This window comes from Caloenas nicobarica, chromosome 16 (genome assembly GCF_036013445.1).
Source record: "Caloenas nicobarica isolate bCalNic1 chromosome 16, bCalNic1.hap1, whole genome shotgun sequence".
NCBI classification, from domain to species: domain Eukaryota; kingdom Metazoa; phylum Chordata; class Aves; order Columbiformes; family Columbidae; genus Caloenas; species Caloenas nicobarica.
This window is the reverse complement of record NC_088260.1, coordinates 10,558,339-10,584,710: the sequence shown is the minus strand read 5'-3', so window position 1 is coordinate 10,584,710 and position 26,372 is coordinate 10,558,339. Positions and strand designations below refer to the sequence as shown.

Below are 26,372 nucleotides of genomic sequence, written 5' to 3'. Positions count from 1 at the left end.
TGAGACTTACTAGTGCCATCCTCAGACTCTAGCATGATTTTCTCATCTACAGAACTAGGCAAAACCTGCAATTCAGATATTTGCTCTATACTCTTTGAGGGAGGATGCCTTACAAAGCATCACATACGCTTTTTAGTTGTTTTGTTTGTTTGTTTTCATGTCTACCTCAACTATAGGGAGAGACGATCTTTGCCTACCAGAGGAGTGACCGGGAGAGCCTCTCACGCTGCAGTCACAGGCCGCTGTACCAGCCCCATTGAGGCAGCTCAGCCCTGAGGAAAGAAACGGGAAGGCCGAGAAGAGGCTGCACGTCGCTTGAGAGCAACCAGCCCAGGCATACCCACACACAGGGTGCTGCGGATGGGCCATACACCGGGCTCGCCCCAGCGGAGGCTTTGTGGGATCCACCCCAGAGGCCTCGCTCCCACCGAGGCCGCAGTTCCATCTGCATCTTCGCTGCCGCCCGTCGCTATGGGAACGGGTGCGGGCGCAAAGCATGCCGGTCTGAAATAAACTGCTGCAGTAAAACGCTACGAGAGCGCCGGCCCCTGGCCAATGAGAGCTCGAGGGGGTGGTGGCGGTGACCAATGGCTGGCGGTCAGTATAGAAGGGGTGGGGCTGGGGGCGCTTGGAGGCGACGGCGGTGCGCGCGGGTCGGTTAAACCGACGCGGCGGCGGAGCGTGCGGTGTGATCGCTTTCCTCTGTGCCCCGCCCGCTGCGTTCCACACACGGCTGGTCCCGCGGCACCTGCCAAACGGTGAGGAGAGCGGTGTGAGGGCTTCGGACGCTGGGGTGGGGCAGCTCCCGAGAGGGGCCGGGTCCCGCTCGGGCGCCGCGAAGGCTGAGGCCGGGCAGCCAGTGCCCGGGCGCCCCGGCGGCTCCCCCGTGCCAAAGCCCCTTCCCCAGTGGTTGCCGCCCCTTTCCCACATCCCCGAGAGCTGCAGGCAGGAGTCTTCCCTGGAGCCACGCCGGGCTCCGAGCCCTTGGCGGGGGGCGCTGGACTTCGTTCGCTCCGCTCTGCGGGGAGAGGCCGGCGGGGCCGGGCGCGGGAGCGGCCGCGCTCTGTGCCGGGGCTCCCGGCCCGCGTCGGGCTGTGCCAAGCTGGACAGGGGCCGGGAGGGCGGCGGCCGGCGGGGTTTGAAACCGCTGCGGCGGAGCTTGTTCGGCTGGAGGCGGGAGCGCCTGGAGAGCAGGTGCTGAACGGGAGCGGGTTTGAAACCCCCGTTCCTCTGGCTGTGAGCACGGGCTGTCCCTGAGCCTCTGCCACAGCCGGTAAAAGTGCTGCACAGCCCCGGCTGTGGGGACAGCGCGGGCCATGGAACCGGCTGTGAGTGATGGTACCTGTGTGACTGCTGGGCAGCTGGCTGCTCCTGCAACTTTGAATTCTCTTATTCTTTGCTCAGTACAGACAACCATGAGTGATCGAAAGGCAGTGATCAAGAATGCGGACATGTCAGAAGAGATGCAGCAAGATGCTGTGGAGTGTGCTACTCAGGCCCTGGAGAAGTACAACATCGAGAAGGACATTGCTGCTCACATAAAGAAGGTAATTGCTTACTTGTGCTGTCCTTTTGAAATCTCTGTGCACATGAAAAATCAAGCAGGGGGAATGCTGCTGGGCAAGTAGCTCTAGAGAAACAAGTTCTAGAGACACTAGATAATCAAGTTGGACTTTCTCTGCAGGCTGGTGTCCTTATGTTCCTTTCCCCACCCTTTACGTGGACTTTTCCAGGTCCTTCTGTTTCTCTCTTGCAGTACTTTGTACTTGAGCCTTTTCTGCCACTGTCCCGTTGTCAGGTGACTAGAGTGGCAGGTGCCTGATGAGTTGGTGCAAAAACAGCGGCTCTATTGAGCTCCTACAGTTTTCCTCTGAGAGAAAGCCTGTTTTACGTAATCCTTGATTTCAGTTTTATTGAACTTAATCTTAAGGATCCGTTCAAAGTTCTGTCCAGCTGGGTCAAAATTTGCAAGGAAAGGTAGTTCTCTCTAAGTCTACTGTAATCACAGCGCTACTTATGTAGTGACATAAGCAAAAAAGAAAGAAAAAAACCCCAGAAACAACAACAAAACAAAACAGTTCTGGTGGCACTGTTGTTTGCAAAATCTGTGTCATCCTTTATGTAGGATCAACAATACTGAACATGGGAAAAATCTAGTTCTGAATGTATTTCCTGCTTTGTCAACTCAGGAGAATGGAGAAACCGGAGTGTCAATGGAAGTTAAACTGAAGTGCAAGAACTGTTTAAAAATAATTCAACTGAGCAGAATGATTGCTTCCACTAGAGAAATCTCGGTTTGCTATGCCCACAATAGAGAAGGGCATTTTTTTCCCCAGATGTAGGGGCTATCTATGACAGTGAAGGAATTTAGTCGAATATTTTTCAGGTGTTCTTTGTAGCAACTACTAGGAATTTCTAGATGATTTGTTTGAAATGTGTAAAACACAAGTTCTTAGAGTTCTTGATGGTACTAGAGTTACAGAGCATGTGGCAGAGAATTTTCTACTGAGTCCCTTTGGCACCCATATTGTAGATAACCAATGAATTCTAAATTATGGCTGAGTCTCTATAGGTATAAAACTAGTGATGAAGCTTTTACTCAAGGGCTGTAGTTTCAGATCATGGTATGAATTGGAGGGGGAGAAAGACTACTTTCCCTGAACAAGGGTAATGTTTTAAATTTACTACTGCTCAGATTGGAAGCACTGTGGCTTTTCTTTGTGGATTTTTTTTTTGCCTAAGCAGCAGGTGAACAATAACATGCAAATAAGATAATCTTAGTACTTAAAAGCATCTGCTCTTCCTCTAATTGCTTTGGTCAGAAAGTGAATATCTGTTTAGAAGAGTTCTTAATTTCTAGTTATCTGTTTTGTAGGAGTTTGACAAGAAATACAATCCCACTTGGCACTGCATCGTGGGAAGGAACTTTGGCAGCTACGTGACTCATGAGACCAAGCACTTCATCTACTTCTACCTCGGCCAAGTCGCTATTCTTCTTTTCAAGTCTGGGTAGAACCACGGACTGTGACTGAAACTTGCATCCAGTTACAGGACTGTGTGCTGACTCCTCTGACTCGTCACTGCAGCCTTCCTGAGGACGCAGGCCTTGATCTTCAAGGGCAATGGCAGGGATTATGCTATAGCAGATGATATTACATAGTGGATATAAAAAGGAAAAGTACAAAAAAAGTCTTCCTTGTATTTATTTTTTTTCAGAGGCTGCTTCTTTGCTAGTAGAGCTGTTGGAGCAGTTTTGCCTTTGAGAGTTTTATAGCCATCTACAGTATTGCCCAATTACTGCTTGTGCTATGTAAGTACTGACTGTTTAGTTCTTTCTGTTTGAAACCTCTCTTCTCTTTTTTTTTTTTTTTAAATATTTTTCCCCTCTTGTTTTGCTGGATGTACTACCCCAAAGTCTGAGCTTTCTTTTTCTGCTGATGCCTGTTGGAGAACTGCTTTGGAAAATAAAGGACAATACCTTCACCAGCCACCAGGTCGTTATTTCTGGCTGCTTGGTGCGGTCTGGGCGGTGGCAGTGGGTGACTCGGCCCGGCCAGGCTGTGCTGAGGAGTGCTGCTGGAGGAGGCCGGGGGGTTGGGGCCGGAGGCGGGAGCGTGGAGCAGGCGCTCGGGGCGGCGCCCGAGGACGGTGCGGGTGCCCGCGCCCCCCGGGACTACAGCTCCCGGCGTGCTCCGCGGCGGGCGGGGACTACGAGTCCCGGGGTCCGCCCGAGAACCGCTCCATCCGGGTCCCCGCCACTGCTGTGGGCGACTCGTCGCCATGACGGGGCAGCGTTCGGCTGCCAGCGGCGTCGTTGGTGTCGCAGCGCTCGGCCCGTGTGACCTCCGCCGTGGACAAGAGCTGCCCCTGCGGCTCCGGTGCGCCCGGCAGCCGAAGGGAGCAGCCGAGACCCGCCTCGGCCGGGCCCACCGTGGGGGAGCGTGAGCCCGAAGGCGGTAAGAGCGGGAGGAGCGGCCGGTGGTCGTGCTGCGGCGGGGCGGGGGCGCTGGCGGCGTTCCGAGGCCGCCGCGGGGCGGTTAAAAGGCGCCGAGGGGGAGCGCACGGCCGGTCCCGCAGCGCCCGCCAGGCGGTGAGGGGCTGGGGAGCGGGCAGGCCGAGGCCGGGCAGCGGCCGCCGCCCCTAATATGGAAGGGCAGCCGGGAAGCTCTGGAAGCGCTGCGCTCTGTCCCGGGGCTCCCGGCCTGCGTCTCCAAGCTGGAGAGGGGCCAGGAGGGCGGGGTGTGAAACCGCTGCGGCGGAGCTTGTACGGCTGGAGGCGAGAGCGCCTGGAGAGCAGGTGCTGAACGGGAGCGGGTTTGAAACCCCCGTTCCTCTGGCTGTGAGCACGGGCTGTCCCTGAGCCTCTGCCACAGCCGGTAGAAGTGCTGCACAGCCCCGGCTGTGGGGACAGCGCGGGCCATGGAACCGGCTGTGAGTGATGGTACCTGTGTGACTGCTGGGCAGGCGGTTCCTGCTGTTGGATACCAACATTGATAGGTGATCAGACAGCTGCGATAAAGGATATAAAAATGTCAGAAGACATGCAGCAAGGTCCTGTGGAGTATGCTGTTTTGGCCGTAGAGAAATATAATGTTGAAAGAAATATTGCAGTCCTTATGAATAGGGTAGATGTTGGATTGTAATATCCTTCTGTTGAACGCTGTCCACAGCAGAAGTTGAACAGGGTCGGTGTTGCTACACTTTTTGGAAAAACAAGTTCTGTGGACACAAGATTTTTCTTTTTCCTTAACATTGCTCATGCTCCTCATTTCCCTGTGAACACCCACCTTCCAAAGAACTCTCAAATCCAGAATACCTGAATGCTGAGCTAAATGCATGATTATGTCAGTAACCCAGAGCTGCACAGAGGAGCCCTGCAGTGTCAGGGACAAGCAGGAGTCACAGCTGGCCCTTGGCCTGGCTGGGGAGCAGCCCGGTTGCCCGGTGGCTGAGTCCCAGTGACCTGGTGCGGTTTAGGACTGTGCAGGTAGATGTGTGGAGCCTTGAAGATAAGTTTAATGCCCTGCATGTGTTTTTAGAAGGTTCCTGCTGATCGCAGCTTCCTTGTTGAGGAGAATCTCAGGTGTTGTTTCCCTGGGTGCACCCAAAGCTTTTGTCCGGTTGGAGGTATGGGAAGCGCTCAGCTGGGCTCGTGTTTGCCGGTAAATCCAGCTACCAGAGAGCACCGGGGTGCCTTTTAGCCATGTCTCCTTCCTATTTCCTTGCGGCGTCCTCAGTATTACTATAGTTTTGTGAAGTGTTCAGGCTGTAGCCGGTCTCCCGCGGTGTCCCCGCTTACCGTGGGCAGCCGTTGCAGGGGGGGGGGCGCCAGGAGAGGGCGCTGCGAGCGCGGCCCCGCAGCGGAGCGGCCGCTCCGGCACCGCGCGTCTCCGTCGCTATGGGAACGGGCGCAGGCGCGAAGCATGCTGGTCCGAGAGGGAACGCACCCCCAAGCGGGCCGGGTCCTGGCCAATGAGCGCTCGGGGGGGTGGTGGCGGTGACCAATGGCGGGCGGGCGGTGCGCTGGGGGCGGGGCTGGGGGTGTTGAACCGCCGCTGTGCTCCGTTCGCTCCCCTCGGCTGGAGGGGCTGGTGCGGGCCCTGGAACTGGCTGTGGATGGTGGTACCTGTGTGGCTGCTTGGCAGGTTATCCTGGCGAGTGCATACTCCAGCAGCTTTGAATGCTTTTCTTTGTTTATTACAGGTAACCATGGGTGATCAGAGGCTGTGATAAAGGACACAGGCGTGTCAGAAGACATGTAGCAAGACTCTGCGGAGTGTGCCATTCAGTCTCTGGAGCAATGCAGCATTGAGCATGGCATTACAGCTCATATAAAGTGGTTAAGTGTTTGTAATGTCTTGCTATTGAATGGTATATAGATTTCAAAAATCAAGCAAAAATGTTAGTTCTGTAGAAGCTTCTGTGCACACTAGATGATCCAGTCAGACTTTCTCTGCAGACTGGCGTCCTTATGTATCTTTTTATGTATCCCTTACATGCATTTTTCTGGTTCTTCCCCTTTCACAAGTCCTTTGATTTAAGTCCTTTTCTCCACTCTCCAAAGATAGCACTTGAATAGTAATGCTGAGTTCTGACGATCTCTTCTGCAGCAGTTTGACAGAAAATATAATTCTACCTGGCAGTGCGCTGTGGGAAGGAATTTAGTGATTCACTAGACCACTTTGTCATCATCTGCCTGGGTCCTGTTACTTTCGTGTCCTCAAGGGTGCGTAGAGCCATGGACTGTTTTGCAGATACTGATCTCATTAGTCAGTTGTGTGCTAACAGCCGAAGCCTGGTGCCTTCAGCCTTCTTGAGGGAGCAGACCTTGGCCTTCAAGGGCAGTGGCAGGGATTTTGCTGGCATGGTCGATGTTTTTATTTTAGTTAGGGGAAAAACAGCAGAAAAAAAATCCTTAAGTTCTTTCCACAGCCAGCTTCTTTGTTAGTAAAAGTGTTGTGTTCTGCCTTTAAAAGTTCTATGGCTATCTACCCTCTTTTTCTAGTATTGCTCATGCTATTTCTTAGTTCCCTGTAAATGTGGGTGACTAACTTTGGTAGAAAGCTTCTTTTCTCAAACCATCCTCATAATTTGGTCAGTAATTCTAAGAGTAATAGACCTAAATAGGGAGTGAACAGGAGTTAAAAGAAGGCCTTTTATGAGGCTTCTCCTAAAATACTATTTATTTGCTCTGCCCTTTTGCATCCCACCCCTACTTTTCTTGTAGGAAACCTGGGAACTGATTCGCCAGTGAACTTGAAGCTCTCATCCCTAAAACAATGTGAAAGGGATCAGCAGATACACTAAGATTTTTGAATGTTATTTTAAGGGTTGATTAAAATACCTTTAGAATCTCTGCCCGTGGTTTGTTTTTGTTGGTGGTGGTTTGTTTTCCCTTTTGCTTTGAAGGAGTTTAAAGTATCACTTAAATTAGGCGTTAGAGCCCTTGCTGCCCGGCTGCGGGAGGCCGGGGCGGTGACCGGGCGGTGACCGGGCGCCTCCGGGACTACAGCTCCCGGCGTGCCCCGCGGCGGGCGGGGACTACGAGTCCCGGCGTGCCCCGCGGCCTCGCCCGGGACCGGCTCCATCCGGGTCCCCGCCACTGCTGTGGGCGACTCGTCGCCATTACGGGGCAGCGGCGGCCGAGCCGGGGCCGGGGCGGCGCCGAGGAGCCGGTGGGTGCCTGGGTGGTTCCGACCACTCGGGCGACAGGCAGCGCCGGGCCCCGCGGGGCTCCGTGAGCAGCTCCCTCCTTCGTTCAGCCCGGAGCCCCGCAGGCCCGGCCCGGCCTCCCGCGGCCTTCCCCGGTTCGAGCGGAGCAGCGAGAAGATGTCGCCATGAAGGAGGCCGAGTCCGCGCTGCGCCGCCCCCGCCGGTCGCCCCCGCGGGCCATGAGCCTGGGCCCCCGCCGGCTCCGCCAGCGCCCGTCGTCCCCCCCCGCTCAGGGCCGCCGCTCGCCCGCCGGGGCGCCCGTTGATGCTGCAGAGCCCGCCCGGCGCGACCCCCGCCTCAGCCCCCGCCATGGACAAGAGCAGCCCCTGCGGCCCCGGTACGCCCGGCTCCTCGGCCGGCAGCAAAGGGCAGCAGCCGCGATCCGCCTCGGCCGGGCCCGCCGCGGGGGAGTCTAAGCCCAAAGGCGGTAAGAGCCGGGGGTGTCTGGCCGGGGCTGTCAGGCCGTTAGCGACGGCGCCTCGGCGGCTTCTGGCTCTCGGCGGTGGGCCGGGAGCGGGGGAGCCCGGGCGGGAAGAACGGGGTAACCGTGAGCAGCGTGAGGCCGCGGGGCCGCTGGGCTTGTGCTGGGGTGGCTTTGTGGTGAAGCTGAGCTCCATGTGGGGTTGTTTGTCTGGATTTTAGCAGGCTTCGTTTCAGGTCACTACTTGTTTTTGTTTGCTTTTTCCTTCCTCTTCCGGCTTCGGTCACTGTTCGCTGAGCTGTGGTTCCTGCTTTCCTCTTCCTCTAAGGATTAGTGCTCTATTAGCATTGGAGTAATCAGCTTGAGAGCCAAAACTTTGGTTTTGTAGTAAGAATATATGTTTGCCAGTGCTTATTAAGAGGAACCTTAACTCCGTACTTAAGCTTTGTGTGCTTTTATATCTTGCTTAAGGAGTTCTTGTATTGATACACACAGGCTGTGTTTAAGTAAACTACTTTGGAGGAGTTTAGAGTTAGTTATGTATTGTTTCCTCCTCTGACATTTAACCCAAAGCGTGACGTCTGTCATCGCAAACAGCTGGTTTTGCTGACACAGCCATTATGGCTCCTGTCATCTGTCTTATCAAGGTAAGACCTGAGCCACCTCCAGTTCTCTGCAGCTGTTTGGGAGCAGAGTGTACCTGCCAACCTTGCGGGGTTTTTTTTCTTCTCTAAAACCTATAAATGGGGCGGTAGTAATTAAAATTAGTGTTTTTAGTCCTGGAAGTACATGTGAGAGTGTCAACAGGTTGCTACAATACCATTGCTGTACTCATTTCCTTCCTCCTGCGTGGTTTGTTTCAGCTGTATTACTTCAGGTCTCAGAGGGAGCAGCAAAGTGTTCCCGAGGGTTAACAAAATGAGTATCTTGAAAGCTTTGACTCGTTTTTGGACCTTCTAAATGCAGTCGGATCCTGGGTAACCACATATTAGCAGCTTTTCACCTGTATTAACTGATCTTCCAGGGGGCAGGCTGAAGTGAGTGACATGGGAGGTCACAGCTCCCCAGGTTGTGGTGTAACTGTGTGATTATAGTGAAGCGTTAACTTCAAACACATGAAAGTCTTTTTAGAAAGAACTTCTTAGCCAGTAATTTCTGGAAGAACTCCTACCTGATTTGCAAAGTTTTTTGCATCAGCAACAGGTTTGATATGAGAGTCTTACTAGCCGTAGCTACTGTTGTTATTGTTCAGTCTCTTATTTTTTTTCCCCTCTAAGGGATGGGCCAATGGAAGCAGGGGGTATCACATGCTAGGTGTGCTGTAAGAGTTTTAGAACCAGATCTTTGGCTTCTGGTGGAATAACAAAGTATATAAACTCGTCTGCATGTATTGTGAGAGGCAGTGTGAAGGGCAAGTTTCTCCATGTTTCTCTTGCAGCACAGCTTGAAAAGGGCTCAAGAGGAAACTCTTGTGCTTGTGGAAGTTGGATTCCAGCTATCTTGCAAACTTGGCTTTAGAAACTAAAACTAGGACGCTTCCATCAGAAAAGTTTTGGATTATATTAGTGTACCAGCAGGAGTCACATCCCCTTAGGATAGACTAAAGTAGCTAAGGGAAAATCGGCTTTTTGGGTATCTCTGTAGTCCTTGAGACCTGATGGACAACATTAGTTTTCGCAAACGTTCCTGGGCCTTATTATTAAGGTGTGACCATGCTTAGCTGGGGTGTGTGACTGCCCAGTCACCTCTTGGTCACTGGGATGTTTGCTGTAGCAGCGGGAGCAGCTTCAGTGTGTGTTTATGAAACCACCCTGTGTCTTAAGTGTGATCCACCACCGAAATCCCTTTTGCAATGTGATTGGCTTCAACACGGCTCAGCTGAAGCTGAAAAGAAAGCAAACGAAGATGGAAAGAAACTGGAGTCTTCACCCCAGTAGCAAACCAGTACTGCAGCTGCAGCACTGAAGTGGTCACCTAGAGCTGCTTTTAGTCCTGTGAATTTGGTCTTCTCTCTCTGGATCTTTGGAGACAGGGGTCCTCTAACAGAATGTGGCATCCAGCAGGAGAAACCACAGATGTCAGGCCTTGCTCCAAAAGGCAAGAACAGCTTTGTTGCTGGTTTTATAAAACTACATAGACGGTATTTTTTATAAGTCTGTGTTCTCTTGGAGTGTGGATGGGTAGATATATTTATTACAGGTTAGATCTTGTGAGAATGGCAAAAGGACTGAGGACCTGAGTGAAGTATAAGTACCTCACCAGCACTATTGCTGTTGCTCATTCCTAATTTGCCAAAAAAAGAAGGAAAAAAGAAACTCCAAAATCCAAACCTATGCTACTTAAAACCGGGATCTAACAAGTCTAAGGGACTTTCCTATAAAGTAGACGAATCATTGTAGTGACTCCCAAAGGCTCTAGGAGTTGGTATGACAGGAATGTGTGTAACCCAGCTGACTGACAAATTTGATGGTGACTAACTTGATTGAAATGGTAAGTGGTAGGAAATTCTTCTATCAGCTGCAGGTACAAGCTGTTCCTTGTTCTTGGGCCTTGTAAAGACCCAGTTTAGACTGCACTTCTCTTGAGTTGTTTGTTTTCCCCAGTTGATTGCAGGGAAACTGTGAAGTTGCTATAGAAACAATAGGTATGTGCCTCTCCAGTGCGTTCACTGAAATTGCAGATTTAAGAGGGTGTTTGAGCTCTAAAGCAACAGGCTCTGCTCCTGAACAACCCAAGTGGTTGTCCAAACCTCTTCAAAATTACTTAATTTTTGGCCAGAGACTCAGTACTGTTGATTATAGCCTCTTCCCTACAAACACTCTAAAAAAACCAAAAAAAAGTCTGTCTAGATAATCATTCAGCCAGACCTGGTCACACCCTCTACTTGGCTGCTTCTGGTATGTTTTTTCCCCGATAATACTCAGCCCGTATCTTTTTAGCCTGATGTGCGTTATAGCCCTGCAAGCTGTGCAAGCGTGTGTTTGAGTCACACATCTGTGGTTCCAATGGAGTTGGTTTAATTCTGAATTATAGGATCAGCCTTTTGACTAACAGAGTAAGTGACCAGTTCTGGTGACAAAGTTTGCAAAATGGCTCTGTCACATCATGTGAAAGTAATGATAGTGACCATTTACTGCTATAGCTGTAGTTTAAGGTGAAGACTGAAGTCCGCCATGTGCAAGAAACAGCAGATCACCCCAAAACCCAGTCAAACCACTTCTATTACTTAACTAATTCTTAAGAAGTCAGATCCTCAGTAATATACAATAACACGCACACTTTGTAGTCTGCTGCCCCACCTTTTTGGGGGTGCAAGTGGGAGAGAAAACTAAAAATAACAAAAAAGTGAGACTTCGTGTGAATAATCCAATTCCAGCTGTTTTAAATGCTTGGGTAGATCGCCAGTGGTGCCGGGCAAGGGGGAAACTGGAGGTGCTGGTGATGAAAACTATGAGCAACACGATCCGGAATCACAGTGGTGTGTTTGCCTACCCTGCAAGATTTACATTAAGGGATGGGGAGGACTCCAAAGTGGGAACTAATGGGCTTTTGTAAAATGGATCTAGATATTGTCGGAGGCATTACGGTTTGTGTAACACTGAGTGTCCCGAGTGACTGTGGGGCTGGTTGGTGTGGACAGACATCTTGCTGGGTCTGCAGAGTTTTGCTTCCAAGCTTTTCAACATAACCCTTCTACACATAAAGCTTAGGGCAGCTGGTGGAAGTGCTCAGTTGAGGGGCAGGTCAGCAGTCTGCTGTGTCCTTGAGGCAACTCTGATCTTACATTAAGACTACTAGAAATATCTTAATAGTATTAAATTTCTGCTCTAGCAGTCTCGTGAAGCACCTGTTTAGACACAGGAAACCCCTCAAGAGCCTGACTGATTTTTTTTTTTTTTTGGCTCTTGTAGAGCTTTATTCCTGCAGTATTTTGCTTTGTGCTTCACCGCTGTGCCTTGTGTCAGGGTCAGTGACGTGCTCAGCCTGTGTTCAGGCAAATAGTCCATGTCATGTAGGCTGGTGGACTTAGTACTTAGATAATAGATGTTAGGTATGTGCCCTGCTTCAAGATCGATTAGCATTTGTTTGCCTTGTGAAAGAAAAGGGTATTTTTAAAACTGGATAAAGTTTGTTGGAGTCTTTTAAGTGTAGGGGGCAGAACAGCGTGAAAACAGGGTCTTGCAAAGTGGGAAACCTTGAGGCAAATGCAGGCAGCAATATATTTATATGAGGCAACAATATATGATAAATTGTGTGTTTTCAGAAAATAGAATGAAAAATGAACTGGTGGTTGTCAGTTTTTGTAAAGGGGCTTGAAGATGTAGTGTTGGTGTTTATCACTTTAGGTACCAGGCAACACACTAATGTCTGGTGATGGCAATTCCAAGTGTGGATAAAGAAAAATTCAGCCATTCTAATAAAAGATAAAGTGCAGCAAATACATCCTTCTTTTGTACTCTTTGACCAGTTCTTTGGGCAGTGATAGGAATGAAGCGGTTTGGGTTGCTGGGGGGATTTGATATCCTGATAAACACCAGCCTTTTCGCCAGGGCCCAGGGTAGCGGTGAGCACGGTGCTGTCTCAGAGGCCAAGCTGACTGAGGTGCAGTGTGTGTCGACAACTACGAGCCTGCTGGTCTGATTCTTGTTTTTTTTCCTTTTTTTTTCTTTCAGATGGAAAGAATGCGAGTGGATCCAAACAGCGTTATAACCGTAAAAGAGAAACTTCATATTCAAAAAATGAGAACTTTTCTAGTCAGTCCCGTCGCTCCAGTTCACAGAAAAGCAAAGCTTTTAACAAGATGCCCCCTCAAAGGGGAGGTGGTGGTGGAAGTGGCAAACTTTTTAGCTCTTGTAATGGTGGAAGACGAGATGAGGTGAGAATTGTAATGCTGTGGCTCTGAGGCCTTCTTGCTTGGGATGAGAGGATCACTCTGACCTGCCTAGATAGGTCTGCTGTGTTCAGCTCCTGGGCTGGGAAGGGAAGGAGCAATAAAAGGTGCTGACACCTTTGAGGTGCCAGAGTGTGAGCGGAACAACTTTGCAACATCAGTTGTTCTCTCTGCTCTGAGAGACTTGAAATAAAAAATACTCTCTGAGGAGTTGGTACCTAGACGGGGCATGTATATATGTCACAAAACAGAGGTCCTTCATGAAAATATCCAGTGATTCTAGCTTTTAAGTTTGAGGTGATTGTGTCTAACTGCTTCAGTGTACAAATTTACATGGGATAACAGTATTGGGAAAGGAATTTTATTAACCTTGGTGACATCAAAACAGAGTAAAACCTGACTGAGGCTTTTAGGCTGATGTGGGTTTAAATACTGTAGATTATTGGTGGGTTTTCATTGACACAGAGAACTTTTTTTTTTTTTCATTTTGGTGGATGAGCAACACTGCTCAGCTGAACTGCTGACTCTGTTAAAACTCACCTCCTGTCTCTGAGTTCTCATTCTTTGCTTCATTGTTTGACCAAAAGAAGTACAACCTGTGCAAATAGTGATGAGACTGCTATTATTTGCCATCTAAAAGAATGTTAGGATTCAAACAACTTTCTTCTGTTGTTAACCTTGACTACTAGGTTTTGCCAGCTTTTACTTGTCTTATGTGGGATCTTTTTTGCTCTCCTCCTTTTCATCAGTGTGGGTAAGACCACTCAGTTCTAACTTCCAGGTTCTCATGCACTTCTAATGCTGCACTGCTTGATTTACAGAACTGGAATGGGAGAAGGTGAGTGAGTGGATGCTGCCTATTCTGTACGTAATTGCTGCTGGGGCCTGGGTATCAACTTGTATTGATGCTTTTGCAGTAAATTCTAGCAAATTCTAACAAATGCTGTTGTCTCTTAGGTAGCAGAGGCTCAGCGGGCAGAGTTCAGCCCTGCCCAGTTCTCTGGTCCCAAGAAGATTAATCTGAACCACTTACTGAACTTCACTTTTGAACCCCGTGGCCAAGCAGGCCATTTTGATGGGAATGGACATGGCAACTGGGGGAAAAGGAACAAGTGGGGACATAAGCCTTTCAACAAGGAGCTCTTCCTCCAGGCCAAGTGAGTGGAAACCTAGCAGGGCTCTGAGACTTGTGCAGAGACTCTGAGCTGTAAGGGCTGATCAGCCAGGGAATTGTGTTAGACCTTGACTACTCATTCACTTTTTTAGGGTGGAGTTACCTCTCCACAGTGTTTTTATTGGTAATGGCTATACTTGAAAGGGATAAAAACATGAAATTGTCTTTACCTATTTACAAGGTATCTGATGGTGTGAGTCCTTTAGATACAAACCAGTTAGTGTTCTGCTCTAATTTTCTAATATTGCTTGTGGAATATGACACTCCATTTGGGAAGACCTATGTAGTTCCCTTGCAGAAGATAATAGTTTGTTTTTTTTTTTCCCAAAGATTAGTATGTTGAGATGGTTGGGGTAGCAGTTGCTGGATCAAAGCTAATCTGAATTTATAAGTCTCAGAAGTAATTACTCATATGGGTCTTAGTTATTAAACTGCTGATTATTTCAGAGGCCCCTAGGTATGTAGTGTAACCCAAATAAATGATCAGTATAGCCATCCAGCAGCAAAATTGCTTGTGACTGGAAATAATGGCCACTTTCACTGGAATTTGAAGTGTGTTCAGGACTTCCTGTATCTGACCATGTCAAAGATGAGAAAAGCTATTTTCAGCATTGATGGTTCTGATTTGTGGCTTATTGTAGTGAAGTTTTTTTGCAGAAACTCCAGGAGTTCTAGTTTTTGTGAGCATATTTTTCCCGCTTGTGGGTTGCCTGTTTTTTAATAGATCCCTGATGGAGCTGGCTGTTTCTTACATGTTTCTGGAAAACCACTCTGCCTGGCTCATTCTGTAGCTAGCATGTGATGTTGCATCTGTCTGAAATTAGACACCCCTGTATTCTGGAAATCTGGTTGTGAATGGAACTCTTTTGGGTTTTGTTGGTAGAAGTTACTGTGACTGCATCCAGCCGTTTTCTGCTGGACAAAGAAGAATAATCCTATAGAATAGTTCTCGAATTTTTAGAAGCAACTGAGTGGATCATCTGTCTCTTTGCCTTTCCCCAGCTGCCAGTTTGTTGTCTCTGAAGAACAGGACTACACAGTCCACTTTGCTGATCCAGATACCTTGGTCAACTGGGACTTTGTGGAGCAAGTGGTCAGTTGTGATGGGCTAGATTTTTTTTTTTCTTCTCTAATTAAGAAGCTCAACCTGTCTTTAACTGCCTCTTTATCTCTTTGATGTTACGTAAAACTCAGCTGGTTTTGAGTTGAGGCCTCTTCTGTCACTCCCACAATACTGGGAAAGATCTGTCATGGAATATATTATGAAATACTTTCATGACAGGAAAAGAGAAGTGCTAAAATCTATTAGGAAAATTAGCAGCTTCTTGCTTTCGCAGATGGGAGCTCATCAAAAATAGTATCTGACATTCTGTAGACAGAGTCCTTGTGATCGAGATATTAACAGAAAACTTGGGCATGAGTCCATGGAAGAGGACTAGAGTGTAGAATTTTGAATAATTATTCTGTGCATAGGTGGCCCATCTTGCCTAGCAACAAAATGGAAAATCTGTTGAGAACTGTGGTCAGAACTTTCAGTTGACTCAAGCTGAAACTTCTTATCTGCCAAGACTAGTCTTGCTGTATGGTGTAGCTGGAGAGGAGGTAGGTTTACTGTTACCTGACGCTATGAGAGAGCTGAAAAACTCAGGGGCTTGCTTGGCATTTATGTCTCTGCAACATACAGATGCTAACAAAGCGTTTGACTAAACTAGCATGTTCAGGGAAATAGGTAAGTTCAGTCTCAGGCCTGCATATGTCTGTTTTTATGAGAAGACACAGTTCATTTGCGGTCTTCTCAGTGTCTGAATTTGGATGATGAAGATGCTGCTAACTCCTAAAGATGATGAATACATGAGGGGAAATGTGAGAGGAGTCACTTTTAAAATGCCATTAGAGTAGAAATACTAAATGGGTGGCTTTGAAGGTTATTCCATGTGCAGTCTGAAGGTGTTACTGAGTTCACAGTGTACTCAATCTCTTGGTAAATAAGCGGAGCTTAAAGAGCTGGAAGATTAGTAAGTTAGAGTAGATCTTACAGGTGGCTTATTCTGTGGCACAGGAACTGATTTCTGACTCTAAAACTTGCACCGTTCTTCTCATGTGCCGTTTCAGCGAATTTGTAGCCATGAGGTGCCCTCTTGCCCAATATGTCTGTACCCACCTACCGCAGCAAAGATCACCCGCTGTGGGCACATCTTTTGTTGGGCGTGCATCCTGCACTATCTCTCCTTGAGTGAAAAGACCTGGAGTAAGTGCCCTATTTGTTATGGCTCTGTTCACAAGAAGGACCTCAAGAGGTGAGACTTGATATTTATTAAATGATGTATCTTTTTGAAATGGTATTTTTACCCTGCTAACTTCCTCCTTACGTTGCAGTGTTGTCGCTATGGAAACACGTCAATATGCAATCGGTGATGTCATTACGATGCAACTTATGAGAAGAGAGAAAGGTGTTCTGATAGCACTGCCCAAATCTCAGTGGATGAACGTGGTGCAGCCTGTTTATGTCAGAGGTTAGTGTGTCTGAGTGCTGGTGGTTGGCATCCTGCTCCTAACTACAAGTAGGAGTTGTGTAGAGAGGGTTTACCATAGCAATGCTGTGCTGTCACCTTAAAATAGACCAGGCTACCAAACATGGCGTTTAGCACTGAAAAACTTAGTGAGCGTGTGTTAATAATAAGCTTTCTACCCACACTTTGTTTTTGTAAGGCTTTAGCTTGTGTGCTGTTTCCCTTCAGGTTACTGCACTGCGGACTCCTGCCTTCTCGCTCGTTAGTCAGACGTGTATTTTGTATCGTACAGTTGTTGGTGTGACTCTTGCTGCTTTTGTTGACTCTTCAGTGTCCTTAACTTTTTTTTTTTTTTCCTCCTGGCTCCACATTACACAGCTTAGCAAAAGTAACTGTATCTGTGTCTAAGCTATTTCAAGGATATAATCTTGAACAGGGTTTTCATCACCTTATCAACTAAAATCTGTGAATGGTAGGGGAAAATAATCAAAATTATTGCAAACCTATTCCAAACATCTGTTGCCTGACTTCTTCTTCAGTTTTCTCCAGTCGAGTAATGTGATTTAACACATCATCATCTTATCTGTTAGTATCCCGAAATTTTGTGACTAAAGAAATAATTTTACTTTGCTGTTTTGTGGGCTGTCTTGGCTCACTTCATTTTACAGTCACATTTGCGAAAGGCTGCCTGCATTTCAGCTTTCTGTAAAAAAAGTCAAGTCTCTTAACGCATGATGGGTATCCAGCGTGCAGGGTCTGTGCATACATGTTCCTCAGTATTTGTAAGTAAAGGGCTTTAAATCCCTTTCATAAAACAAACAACAAATGTGGGGTTTGAGATCATTCTAAACCCAGGAAATTCAGTGTTCACTTGGTGTTCTGTAGACAAGGTTGGACCCTTGGGGAGCAGTGGGTGTGTGGACCGTACTGGCATGTGATGCTGTGGTTGCTGTGAAGTTTATAGTTAAGATAAGCTCTGCAGTAACGAAGGTGACTACCTTTTGCTAAACTTGCTGTTCTTTAGTGTACTATTTCTGCTGTGCTTCTTGTAAAAAAAATTCGTAATAATGTTTTGTACGGATTTTGAATACAAATGGGTTTATGAACTAATTTGAGACCAAACAGAGGTCACTTTTGCAGCACTTTACAGTTGCAGTATTTTGAGTATATAGAGAAAAGGAACCAGCTGCAGCCTACCTTGGGTCAGGAAGTTTTGACCACCCCAGGCTTCTCCAAGGCGATGCTTCCACAGCAAAGAAGTTTGGACTTGATTTTTTCTTTTTTTTTTTGAATGTTTAGCAGCTGAGTGGTGAAGTGGCAGGTTGAAAGTGGCAGATAAACTGCTGTGTGGGGGAGATGTGTGTAGCAGAGGGGTATGTGGCACCAGCTTGTGGCATCAGTGATATAATGGTAATACGCAGAGTCTGTATCAAACCCTTGCAAAGTATTGTCCACCCTGGAGTAGATGAACTCACTAAATTGAGCAGGAACAAAACTTCAGAAGAAACAACAGTTCAAACTGGTGCCTCTACATGTGGATATTAATGATTTGGTGCTTCCTCTGTTCAGATGACCAGCATAGTCACTATTCAAAGCTGCTTCTGGCATCCAGGGAGCAGGTCTTGCAGCTGGTGATTCTGGAGGAGAAAGCAGCGTTACTAAAACAGTACGAGGAAGAAAAACACACCCCGGAGGCTTGCTTTATTGAGGCAGCTATCGAAGAACTGAAGGTGAGAACCTTCTTGGAGGCTTTTATTAACTACTTTTAACAGCGTGCTGAGTGCTAAGCATCCGTGTTCTGCCTCATAAGTGGTTGTGTGTGATTATTCTGCTCTCCATGATGTCCATACTAGCAAGGTGCTGATGTTTGCTGCTAGAATAGCATTTTGAATCTTGGAGGAGACTGTAGCCTTTGGACCCCAGGTATTTGGTATGACATTCAAGATAGAACAGAATGCTTTTTACTGAATGGTATTCCTTCCGTAAATGTAAAGGAGTTCTGCTTTCAAAGGAAGATGTATTCCCCTTTCAGATCCAACAATTTCTGGGATAACTTCTATCAGACAAACATGAGCAAACTTGTAGATTATTACTTTTCAAAGCCTTTAGGCATGCTACAATGGGTGTACTTTCCACTAATAAGGAGAGGACCTCTCTTCAAGGATCACCCTTTGTCACAGATGAATTATAGACCTATGAAAACCTGAAGTATAAGGGCAAGGCTAAAAATAACCATGATAGTCTCCTGGCTTAAATAGGAAATTGGAACTTGTTCTCTTTGAATGACCTGTAGGAGCGAGAAACAGCACTCTCTGCTGACCAGGATAAAAACCATGGCATTGCTGGAATCAGCGCAGCTGTGGAAGAACTGGCCCTAGAAAGCTCCAAGGCTGTGGAGCCTGCAGTTTCCCAAGAGAAAAAGGTGGGTGACAGCTCTGCGTTGGCAGATCTCGTTAGTCCTTAATTCTGCCACTTCACACTGCAGTGTATGATGTGCTGGTGCCAAAGATTTTTGCAGAGATGATAATCTTTTGGAGGTGATGTGGTACTAACTGTATGCTCTCCGCTGTGATAGTGTGGTGTGGAATATCTCTCTGCGTTTGATGAGGAGCTTGTGGAGCCTTGCTCAGATCTGGCAAGTTCCTTTTCGCCTCCTGTGGAAGCAGAGGCGGCAGTGCTGGATGAAGAAGAGGTACCTGAGGTGGACACCATAGCAGAACCTGATCTGAACACTACAGAAGAACCAAATCCAGCTGAAACAAGCTACCAAGAATCTAAAGATACAAGTAGCAGTGGACATCTTAACAGCTCTCCTTTTTACTATTTCTATCAAGGTCAGTACAATGAAATTGTGGAATCATGGGGGCAGAGATACCTCCTTTGGGATCCTTCTTGAGGAAGATGTTGGTCACTTCATTAGATGCAGCTAAACCCTGTGAAATAAAACTCCCACAGAAACTCAAAAAGGAGCTCTAATTTTATTACTGGAGAATGTACTGAGGTGGGGAGAAGGGTCTTGAAAATTAATGGGCAAAGAACAAGTGATGGTATCTTATCTTACAGCGGAGGATGGACAGTGTATGTATCTGCACCCCGTGAATGTTCGATGTCTTGTTCGTGAATACGGCAGCTTGGAGAAGAGTCCAGAGAAGATAACTGCAGCTGTAGTGGAGATAACTGGCTACTCAATGACAGAGGTAGTTATTTTATCTCCTTATTAATTAGAGGCTCTTGTTTTAGCAGATTGATCATTATGGCTGACAGGCGAGACTTGTTTCTTCTCAGTAATAAGAAATAATAACTATGAATGGGTAGGCATGTTAATCTGCGAAGAGCATCTGATTAAGATGCAGTACCTTAAGTTAGTTTTGATAAGTAGGCTCCAGTCTAGCATGCTTTTTTCTTTTTTCTGAGAAGATAGGAAGTTCTACGAGTAAGAGAATTGCAAACTTAAGGTTGGTTTGTTTTTAAAGCTGTCTTTAAAAAATAGTAAATTATTTTCTCACCCAAGACAGTATCTTGAACTGGACAGATTATCATCTTAACCTAAATAAGCATTCCACCTCTGTCCTGACCAAACAGTTGTTTCTGAGCATCAAGGGTAGAGGTAGGATGCTATGAAAATAAAGGGGATGGAAAGAAGCTTCGGTGTTTGAGATAAAGTGAGAAGGCACTGAGATTCTGGAAAAGGTGATGGGCCTTGAATTCCTTTATGTCAGATAAAGACAACTGTAAGAATTGGTATGTGCAGTAACAACTATACATGAGTCTTAATTCATCTTTAAGAAAGGATATGCTCAAGTAAGAACGGATGCAGAGGTAATAGGGAATTGTCTTCAAGTTTTTTGGCTCTGTGAGGAAAGATACAAAGCTAGACTGAAAAAAGCTGAGTAAAGTGGTGGCTGTGGGTCGGAGTGTAAAAGGCACACTTGGTCCAGTGTAAAAATAAATGCACTAAAGGACTGGTATAGTAGAATTTTATTCCAGTGGTGTGAATGAGAAGGGGGGAATAACAAGAAAATCAGTAACTGAGCTGGAGTAACTGCTTCCAAATCTGTTTACGATGTGGTTGGTGGAGATCTTGGGAGCATTTGGTTCTGACCCACTGCATCCTTCATGTGTTTGTAGTTTATAAAGCAATTATTGTGTCACTGCTGTTTTTTTTTTTTCATAAGCTATTCATAACTATAGACCTCTGGACCTTGTTGCAATAATATATATATCTGCTCTTTTTTTTTAATCAGGATATAAGACAGCGTCATCGTTACCTGTGTCACTTGCCTCTCACCTGTGAGTTCAGCATTTGTGAGCTGGCTCTGAAGCCGCCCATCGTTTCTAAGGAGACTTTAGAGTTGTTTTCAGGTTGGTACTACCTTTCTAGTAGGTCTGTCATGTATCTGTGAGGGTGAAGGGGAAGTAGTTCTTATCCCTTAATGGCAGAAAAAAGAATATACGTAGTGGCTTTACTCCTCTTGCAGCAACTAGACAGAACAACCCCAATTCACTGTTTTATAGACAAGAATTACACAAATAATAAAGAAGCCTGACTGCCTGGAAGAGCATATGTTGTTTGTAAGCATATTTTGTTACTAGCGTGTTATAACTGAATACATTGCTCTCAAAGCTAGAGAAAACATTGCCAAAGTATTGGCGTGGAGTTTTTTTATATCCAATGCTGTGCATTGCTCCTAGATGACCTTGAAAAGAGGAAACGTCTACGGCAGAAGAAAGCTCGTGATGAACGACGACGTGAACGCAGAATTGAGATGGAAGAAAACAAGAAACAGGGCAAATGTAAGTTGTGATTGAGCATAAGTGGTGGACTTCTCTAGTCATCTTTAGTTACTGGGCTGATTTCTTGAGCTACAGGATGAACTCTAAGGCCTTTAGTTTGTAGTGTGCACTCGGAACAAGATTACAAGGTATCAGAAACTATGTCTGTAGAATGAAAGATATAAGCTGTTTTAGTGAGGGTGTTAAATGATGTTACGCAATTCCTGTGTAGTTGCACATACTGGGTGACACAGAGGGTTTTTGAGGGCACGGCTATCCCCATGGTCTATATAGCCCTTGGGATTCTTAATTTCTATTTTTATAGTAATCACGATAAAGAGTGAAAAATGAAGAAGGAAAAATAAAAGCCTAGGAGCTGCTTCCATCCAGTAGCAGGGCTGTACTGGTCTCTAAAATAGAGAGTGGAAAGAAAACTGAGTTGGCACCTCCTAGACTCCTGAAACAACTTGCATATTGACAGTCTTCTCCCACATTGTGCAGTGCTTTAATTTAAAACCTCTTTCTAGATCCAGAGGTCCATATTGCTTTAGAGAATCTGCAGCAGTTCCCTGCTTTTACCTCTTGCCCTGGAGAAACTACCAGAATTGATCATCAGAGCTTCTGTCTGTCTCCTCTTGGCAGAAGCCCTGTGTTTCAGACAGGTGAGCATCTGGAAAAACACATCACATCAAGCTCTTGATCATTCTTTTGGGATCTACTGCTCAGGTCATCACACTAAACTTTCTGAATACCAATCAAAGACTGCTACTTTCCTAGATAACTGTGTCATCGTTTTGTGTGTGATCACGTGGGCAAAGAAACATTCTGGTCCTTTGTCTGCTTTTTACTACCTCTACTTTAGTGACAATATGAGGTCTGCACTGTAGTAACCCCATCTTTCTAAGTCTTAGCTGTGGCAAAAGAAAGAAGAAAAAAAAAATCTCCCGAAAAAGAAGGAAGGAGTGTATGCCAGGAAAATGCTACTGGCATTCTTTTTTTCTACCCCCTGCATCTTCCCCACCACATTATACTAAAATAAAATGTAGTTGATGAGCACTCAGGTTGTTGTCCAATGATGCTTTAAGAAACATTTTATCTTGCAGTTAATAAAAAGTATGAAATAGAAATTATCCTGAGATGTTTTTTCTCAAAAAACAAAACACCAAAAAGACACAACACCCTAAAATAAGCAAACAGAACACCCAAACCAACCAAACAAAAACCCACCCGAAACTTAAATGCCCCTTAAAAAAAGGTGGAGGAAATTTGAGAGGTCCTGCTGTGTGAGTAACAGATGGAACTGATGAGATAGAAATGGTTAATTACATAAGATAATAAAACTTTATTTCTGTTTCATCCTGCTAAGCAACATAATGAGTGCCTTTGCCAAATGCAACTGGCTTTAATTATCTGCTGCTTTCTCCGTAGAGTCTATTCCAGCTCCACTGTCACCTGCTGCCAGCCAGGTCAGCCCGTTGCTCTGTGGGAGTTTGGAAGAAGAGTCTCCCTTCCCTTCCTTTGCCCAGGTAAGCCGTGTAGCAGAGTCAATCTTGTCAGAATTACTAGTGTCTTAGTTGGAGATCAGTCTGAGAACACAATTGCTTCCCCCACAAAAACAACGTGGGATAAATCTTAGGGAGACAACGTAGGGTTTGAGCGGTTGAAGGGGTTCTTAGATTTTCTTGCCACTTAAGGGATACGCAGGATTGTTCTACTATGTGAGATTTAATCATGTCTTACAACTTTTTTGATAGATGTTGAGAGTTGGAAAGGCAAAACCAGAAACATGGCCCAAACCTGCTCCAAAGACAAGAGGTAAGAAAATGTGGTGTTACTACTTCAAGTTCTTTCCCATACATCTAAATGTAAGAAATCTTGTAACTTCACAAGAAGCATCTGGAGTGCGCAGGGACATTTGCACTGTGAAAATTTTAGACAACCTTCTGCCTCTCAGGGCCCTTTCTTTCTTTCAGATGAGAACACTCTGGCACTCCCCGTGCTAGCAGATAGTGATGGAGAAAGTGATAGTTCTGACCGCATACCTGTGCCCAGCTTCCAGAATTCCTTCAGCCAAGCTATTGAGGCAGCCCTCCTGAAACTGGACAAACCGTCCACAGCTGATCATTTATCAGGTAAAAGGCAGGGGGGAAGGCATGAAAAATTTCTGAAGTGAAAAAACATTGATATTTCCTCCTCTTTCTCTGGGAAAAGTGAGAGCAGCAGTTTTGGGGATGAAAAATTGGCCACAGAACAGTTCTGAAAATTATTAGGTGGTGATTCTGAACAGCTTGACTAGGGCTCCTGTTACCTTAAAGCAGCTCTCTTAGTGGGAGCTGAGATCTCCAACTAGCAAAGAGTCCTGTTAGGACAAAGAATGGCTTTTGACAATCATGTGTGCCGTGTCTGTACTGGAACTTAATTTAAGCTTTATCTCAAGGAAATTCAGATTATGCACTTTTAAACTAAAAATACCTGAGCTGCTGAACTACCACTTAAATTTGACAGAAATGTCAAGGTAACTGCTAGCTAGGATTTCAAATGAGGGGTTCTGAAACAAATTGAGATGAACTTAAACCTCTAAATCTGGTGCTGGCTGATAAAACTCATTTATAATGCTCAGTTGTGAGGTTTAGCTTTGGCTTCTGTTTGGAGACCGCACTGAATGATGGAAACTTGGACAGGGGGGCCTGGGAGTTTCTGTGAAATCGAGTATCAGCTCCAGTTGTAGTGGGTTTTGGATGTGGATGAAAGCGATACCCATCTGAAAGGTGAACTGCTGCACATTTGCAGTCCTAGGATCTGCTGTCAACAGCAACTGTAGACTCAGGCATGTTTGGAAGTGTGTTTTGGGTGTGATGGAGTCTCCCTTAGTGGGTCTGCAGTAATTTTTTTGGTAAAGATTATACTACCTGATGCTCAGTGAGTTGACAGGAAGTATCATGGTCCTGTAGAAGTCATGAGGGTAGGGAAGACCATTTATCATTTCTGTGTGACATTCCTGTTCCACGAGGAGAATGACAGTATCATTTTAATCCTTCACAGAGGAAAAGGGAGGCAAGAAAAGAAAGAAACAGAAGCAGAAGCTACTGTTCAGCACCTCTGTTGTTCACACAAAGTGATTCTGCTATTCAAGAGAAGTTTCCTCTCCTGGTTTTCTTTTAATTTTGCTTTGTTTTGCTGCTATAGTTTAAGTATTTAAATTTGAACAGACTAAAGTTGTGTTTCTAGGGGGGTTCAGGAGGAAACCATGACAGTATATGTTGAAGTAAGATCTTCTCATTCCAGCTGCTTAATCAGTTTATACTGAAACAAAGTTTTGGAAGAAACAACCCAGAGACAAATCCGCCAAGGCTTCTAGTCTGTGCCAAGTCGGTTCTTTTGGCCTAATAAGCAGTATGAAAGTCTTCACAGCTGTGTGGCACTGCCTGAACACTTCAGTGTCACCAAGTGAAGAGGCAGAGAGCCTTTATTTCCCTACAAGTATTAATTGCAGTAGTCCATCTGACTGGCAGTCGTGCTGTCTCGGTAACACTGTCTAATTGCTCTCTTGAGAAACTCATTTCTGCTGCACTAGAGATGGGCAAAAGAGCTGCTTGGCTTTAGAGTGTTAGCTGCTCTATCTGTTCTTTTACTAAAGAGCAAGAATTCTTCCTGTTCTCCTGGCTTAGAAAGATTTAAAGCTGAGGTGAGTGTAAAGCAGAACTTGGGTACTTGGTTTTGAAGTGACTCTTGATGAATTTGTGTGTTTCAAAATGTGTACTGGCACTAGGGGTAGAAGGAACCTCCTGGCTTCTCTCAGTTCTTCAATTCTGTTTTAATGTGGGTGAGGCTGCTTTTTTTTCTTTTTTTTTTTTTTTTTTTTTTTTTTTTTTTTGCCAACCATGGGCTACACATTCTTTGTAACCTGATCATCTAGAATAAACACTCCACCCTAGGGCTCTTCATAACTACCTGAATGGTGTTTTGGCACTGGCTGCTCTTGAATTGGAAGAACAACTGATAGCTAGAGTCTGTAGGTAACCGGGGTCTCTTGTACTGGGAAAAGAGCCTGTATCCGCTTGGTTCTGGGATGTAAGCTGATCCGCACGAAGCACCTCGGGCTGTAAACATGTCTCTTTTGGACCCCTCCCTGCTCTTTGGGTGGCCACATTCTGCACTGCTTGCGGTTTGATTTGAACTAATGAGTTAAGTGGTGTGGATTTTGTTGAATAAAATGAACTGTAGGTGTAATGTACCAGTCAAGGCCAACAGTTGCAATAAATCGTACGCACACACACTTACAGTCCTGCACCTTTCCTGAGCTGTAACAGTCACAGCAGTGTGGAGCAGACCACTTAGCTGCACAGATTCAAATCTTCCCAACAGATTTTTGTGCTGGGGAGCTGGTGTGTAGTTTTACACCACCCAGCTGCCAGGTGCCTTCAGTTCTCTGCAGCCCCACGTGCACCTCTGTCTTGCCTGCATTTGCACGGGCTTTAGAGAAGGGATGTGCTCTCTGAGCAAGGCAGCATGTGGTTGAGACCCCTGGAATCAGATATTCTACCACTGCTGGAAAATTCATTGGTTGTGTCCCTATTTAAGAAGTTTATGTCAATACACTGCTTGATTTCAAAGCAGGAGGCTCCACATTATACAAGTGCTTCCTTGAGGCGCTTAAGTGCGTGCACGTGGGAATCTAGTACCAAAGAGTGTACTTCACAAAACTGCGTGCGGCTGTAAACCAGAACAAAGGGGGAGAGCAGGGATATAAAGAATACTTCGATGGCTGCAGGAAGGTAGAGGAAACACTTGCAAAACATTATTTGAAAACCGCTTGACTTCACGCTTGGTCACAATTAACTACACTTGATGGAAAGACAGTACAGCTTGTCAAGAGAGTGCAAAGAAACATAAGATGTCTGCAGGTAGTAACACATCTTGGTGTCAATGCTTTATATGTACATTGGAAAACTTGGTGAAGGTAGAGAAAGCAACTAGGTAAGAAAGATTCAAGTATGCAGTAAACTGTTCACAGTACTGTTGTTTCCTATTTGCAATAGACATTTTAAGCCATGGAACAGGAGTAACTACTTAATGTCTAACCAGTATCTGTTGTGTTCTATTATCTCTACACATTTATAGTCAACTTTTCTTTGCATTGGGAAGAGAGGCAGAATAGCTGGAGCTGGTATAACTCACTTCTGCGTCTCACAGGCACTAGGACAAGGGGAGTGACTGTCCCTTCTGCAGGGGCTGTCGTGTCTCGCTTTCCTATGGATTCCAGAGAGAATACCAGCAATGCTACTTTCCTGTAACTGATGGGTGTAAACTTAATAAATATCTAAGCAGTCCTTGTAGCTATGAGTTTTATAATGGGTCAGTTGGAGATGAGCCTTACAGCTCTGCCTTGCG

The 26,372-nt window shown here is 46.1% G+C and overlaps 2 protein-coding genes and 1 long non-coding RNA gene across 5 annotated transcripts; all 3 read left to right on the top strand.

The window, feature by feature from the left end:
• The first annotated feature begins 622 nt into the window (after positions 1-622).
• On the top strand, positions 623-3,488 carry LOC135995141 (dynein light chain 1, cytoplasmic-like). 2 transcript variants are annotated; one of them, XM_065646224.1, is made up of 3 exons: positions 623-758; positions 1,405-1,547; positions 2,876-3,488. In XM_065646224.1, exons 2-3 carry the CDS (start codon positions 1,416-1,418, stop codon positions 3,011-3,013), a joined length of 270 nt encoding a protein of 89 aa, XP_065502296.1. In that variant the 5' UTR covers positions 623-758; positions 1,405-1,415; the 3' UTR covers positions 3,014-3,488. The 2 variants fall into 2 exon arrangements, with proteins under 2 accessions (XP_065502296.1, XP_065502295.1); XM_065646223.1 differs by having other exon boundaries at positions 668-758; positions 1,410-1,547.
• A 237-nt stretch (positions 3,489-3,725) lies between these two features.
• Positions 3,726-6,856, top strand: LOC135995322 (uncharacterized). Of its 2 annotated transcripts, XR_010607091.1 has the most exons (3): positions 3,731-3,956; positions 5,704-6,226; positions 6,728-6,856. It is a non-coding gene; the product is annotated as an uncharacterized LOC135995322 (long non-coding RNA). The 2 variants fall into 2 exon arrangements; XR_010607090.1 differs by having other exon boundaries at positions 3,726-3,956; positions 5,704-6,856.
• Positions 6,857-7,084: 228 nt separating this feature from the next.
• Positions 7,085-26,317, top strand: RNF10 (ring finger protein 10). Its single transcript, XM_065646081.1, has 17 exons — positions 7,085-7,639; positions 12,307-12,509; positions 13,482-13,681; positions 14,701-14,791; positions 15,811-15,995; positions 16,075-16,211; positions 17,778-17,938; positions 18,502-18,630; positions 18,784-19,042; positions 19,272-19,405; positions 20,453-20,570; positions 20,901-21,002; positions 21,509-21,643; positions 22,410-22,507; positions 22,736-22,796; positions 22,955-23,113; positions 24,024-26,317. The coding sequence occupies exons 1-17, from the start codon at positions 7,477-7,479 to the stop codon at positions 24,098-24,100; spliced, it is 2,412 nt and encodes an 803-aa protein (XP_065502153.1). The 5' UTR covers positions 7,085-7,476; the 3' UTR covers positions 24,101-26,317.
• Positions 26,318-26,372: the final 55 nt, after the last annotated feature.

Excerpts from the sequence above, each read along its gene's own strand:
- LOC135995141 (XM_065646224.1), top strand. The coding sequence starts at position 1,416 with ATGAGTGATCGAAAGGCAGTGATCAAGAATGCGGACATGTCAGAAGAG. Across the intron at positions 1,548-2,875 it reads TTGCTGCTCACATAAAGAAG|GAGTTTGACAAGAAATACAA; the intron begins GTAATTGCTTAC and ends TCTGTTTTGTAG.
- RNF10 (XM_065646081.1), top strand. The coding sequence starts at position 7,477 with ATGCTGCAGAGCCCGCCCGGCGCGACCCCCGCCTCAGCCCCCGCCATG. Across the intron at positions 14,792-15,810 it reads GGGACTTTGTGGAGCAAGTG|CGAATTTGTAGCCATGAGGT; the intron begins GTCAGTTGTGAT and ends GTGCCGTTTCAG. Across the intron at positions 21,003-21,508 it reads AAACAAGAAACAGGGCAAAT|ATCCAGAGGTCCATATTGCT; the intron begins GTAAGTTGTGAT and ends ACCTCTTTCTAG.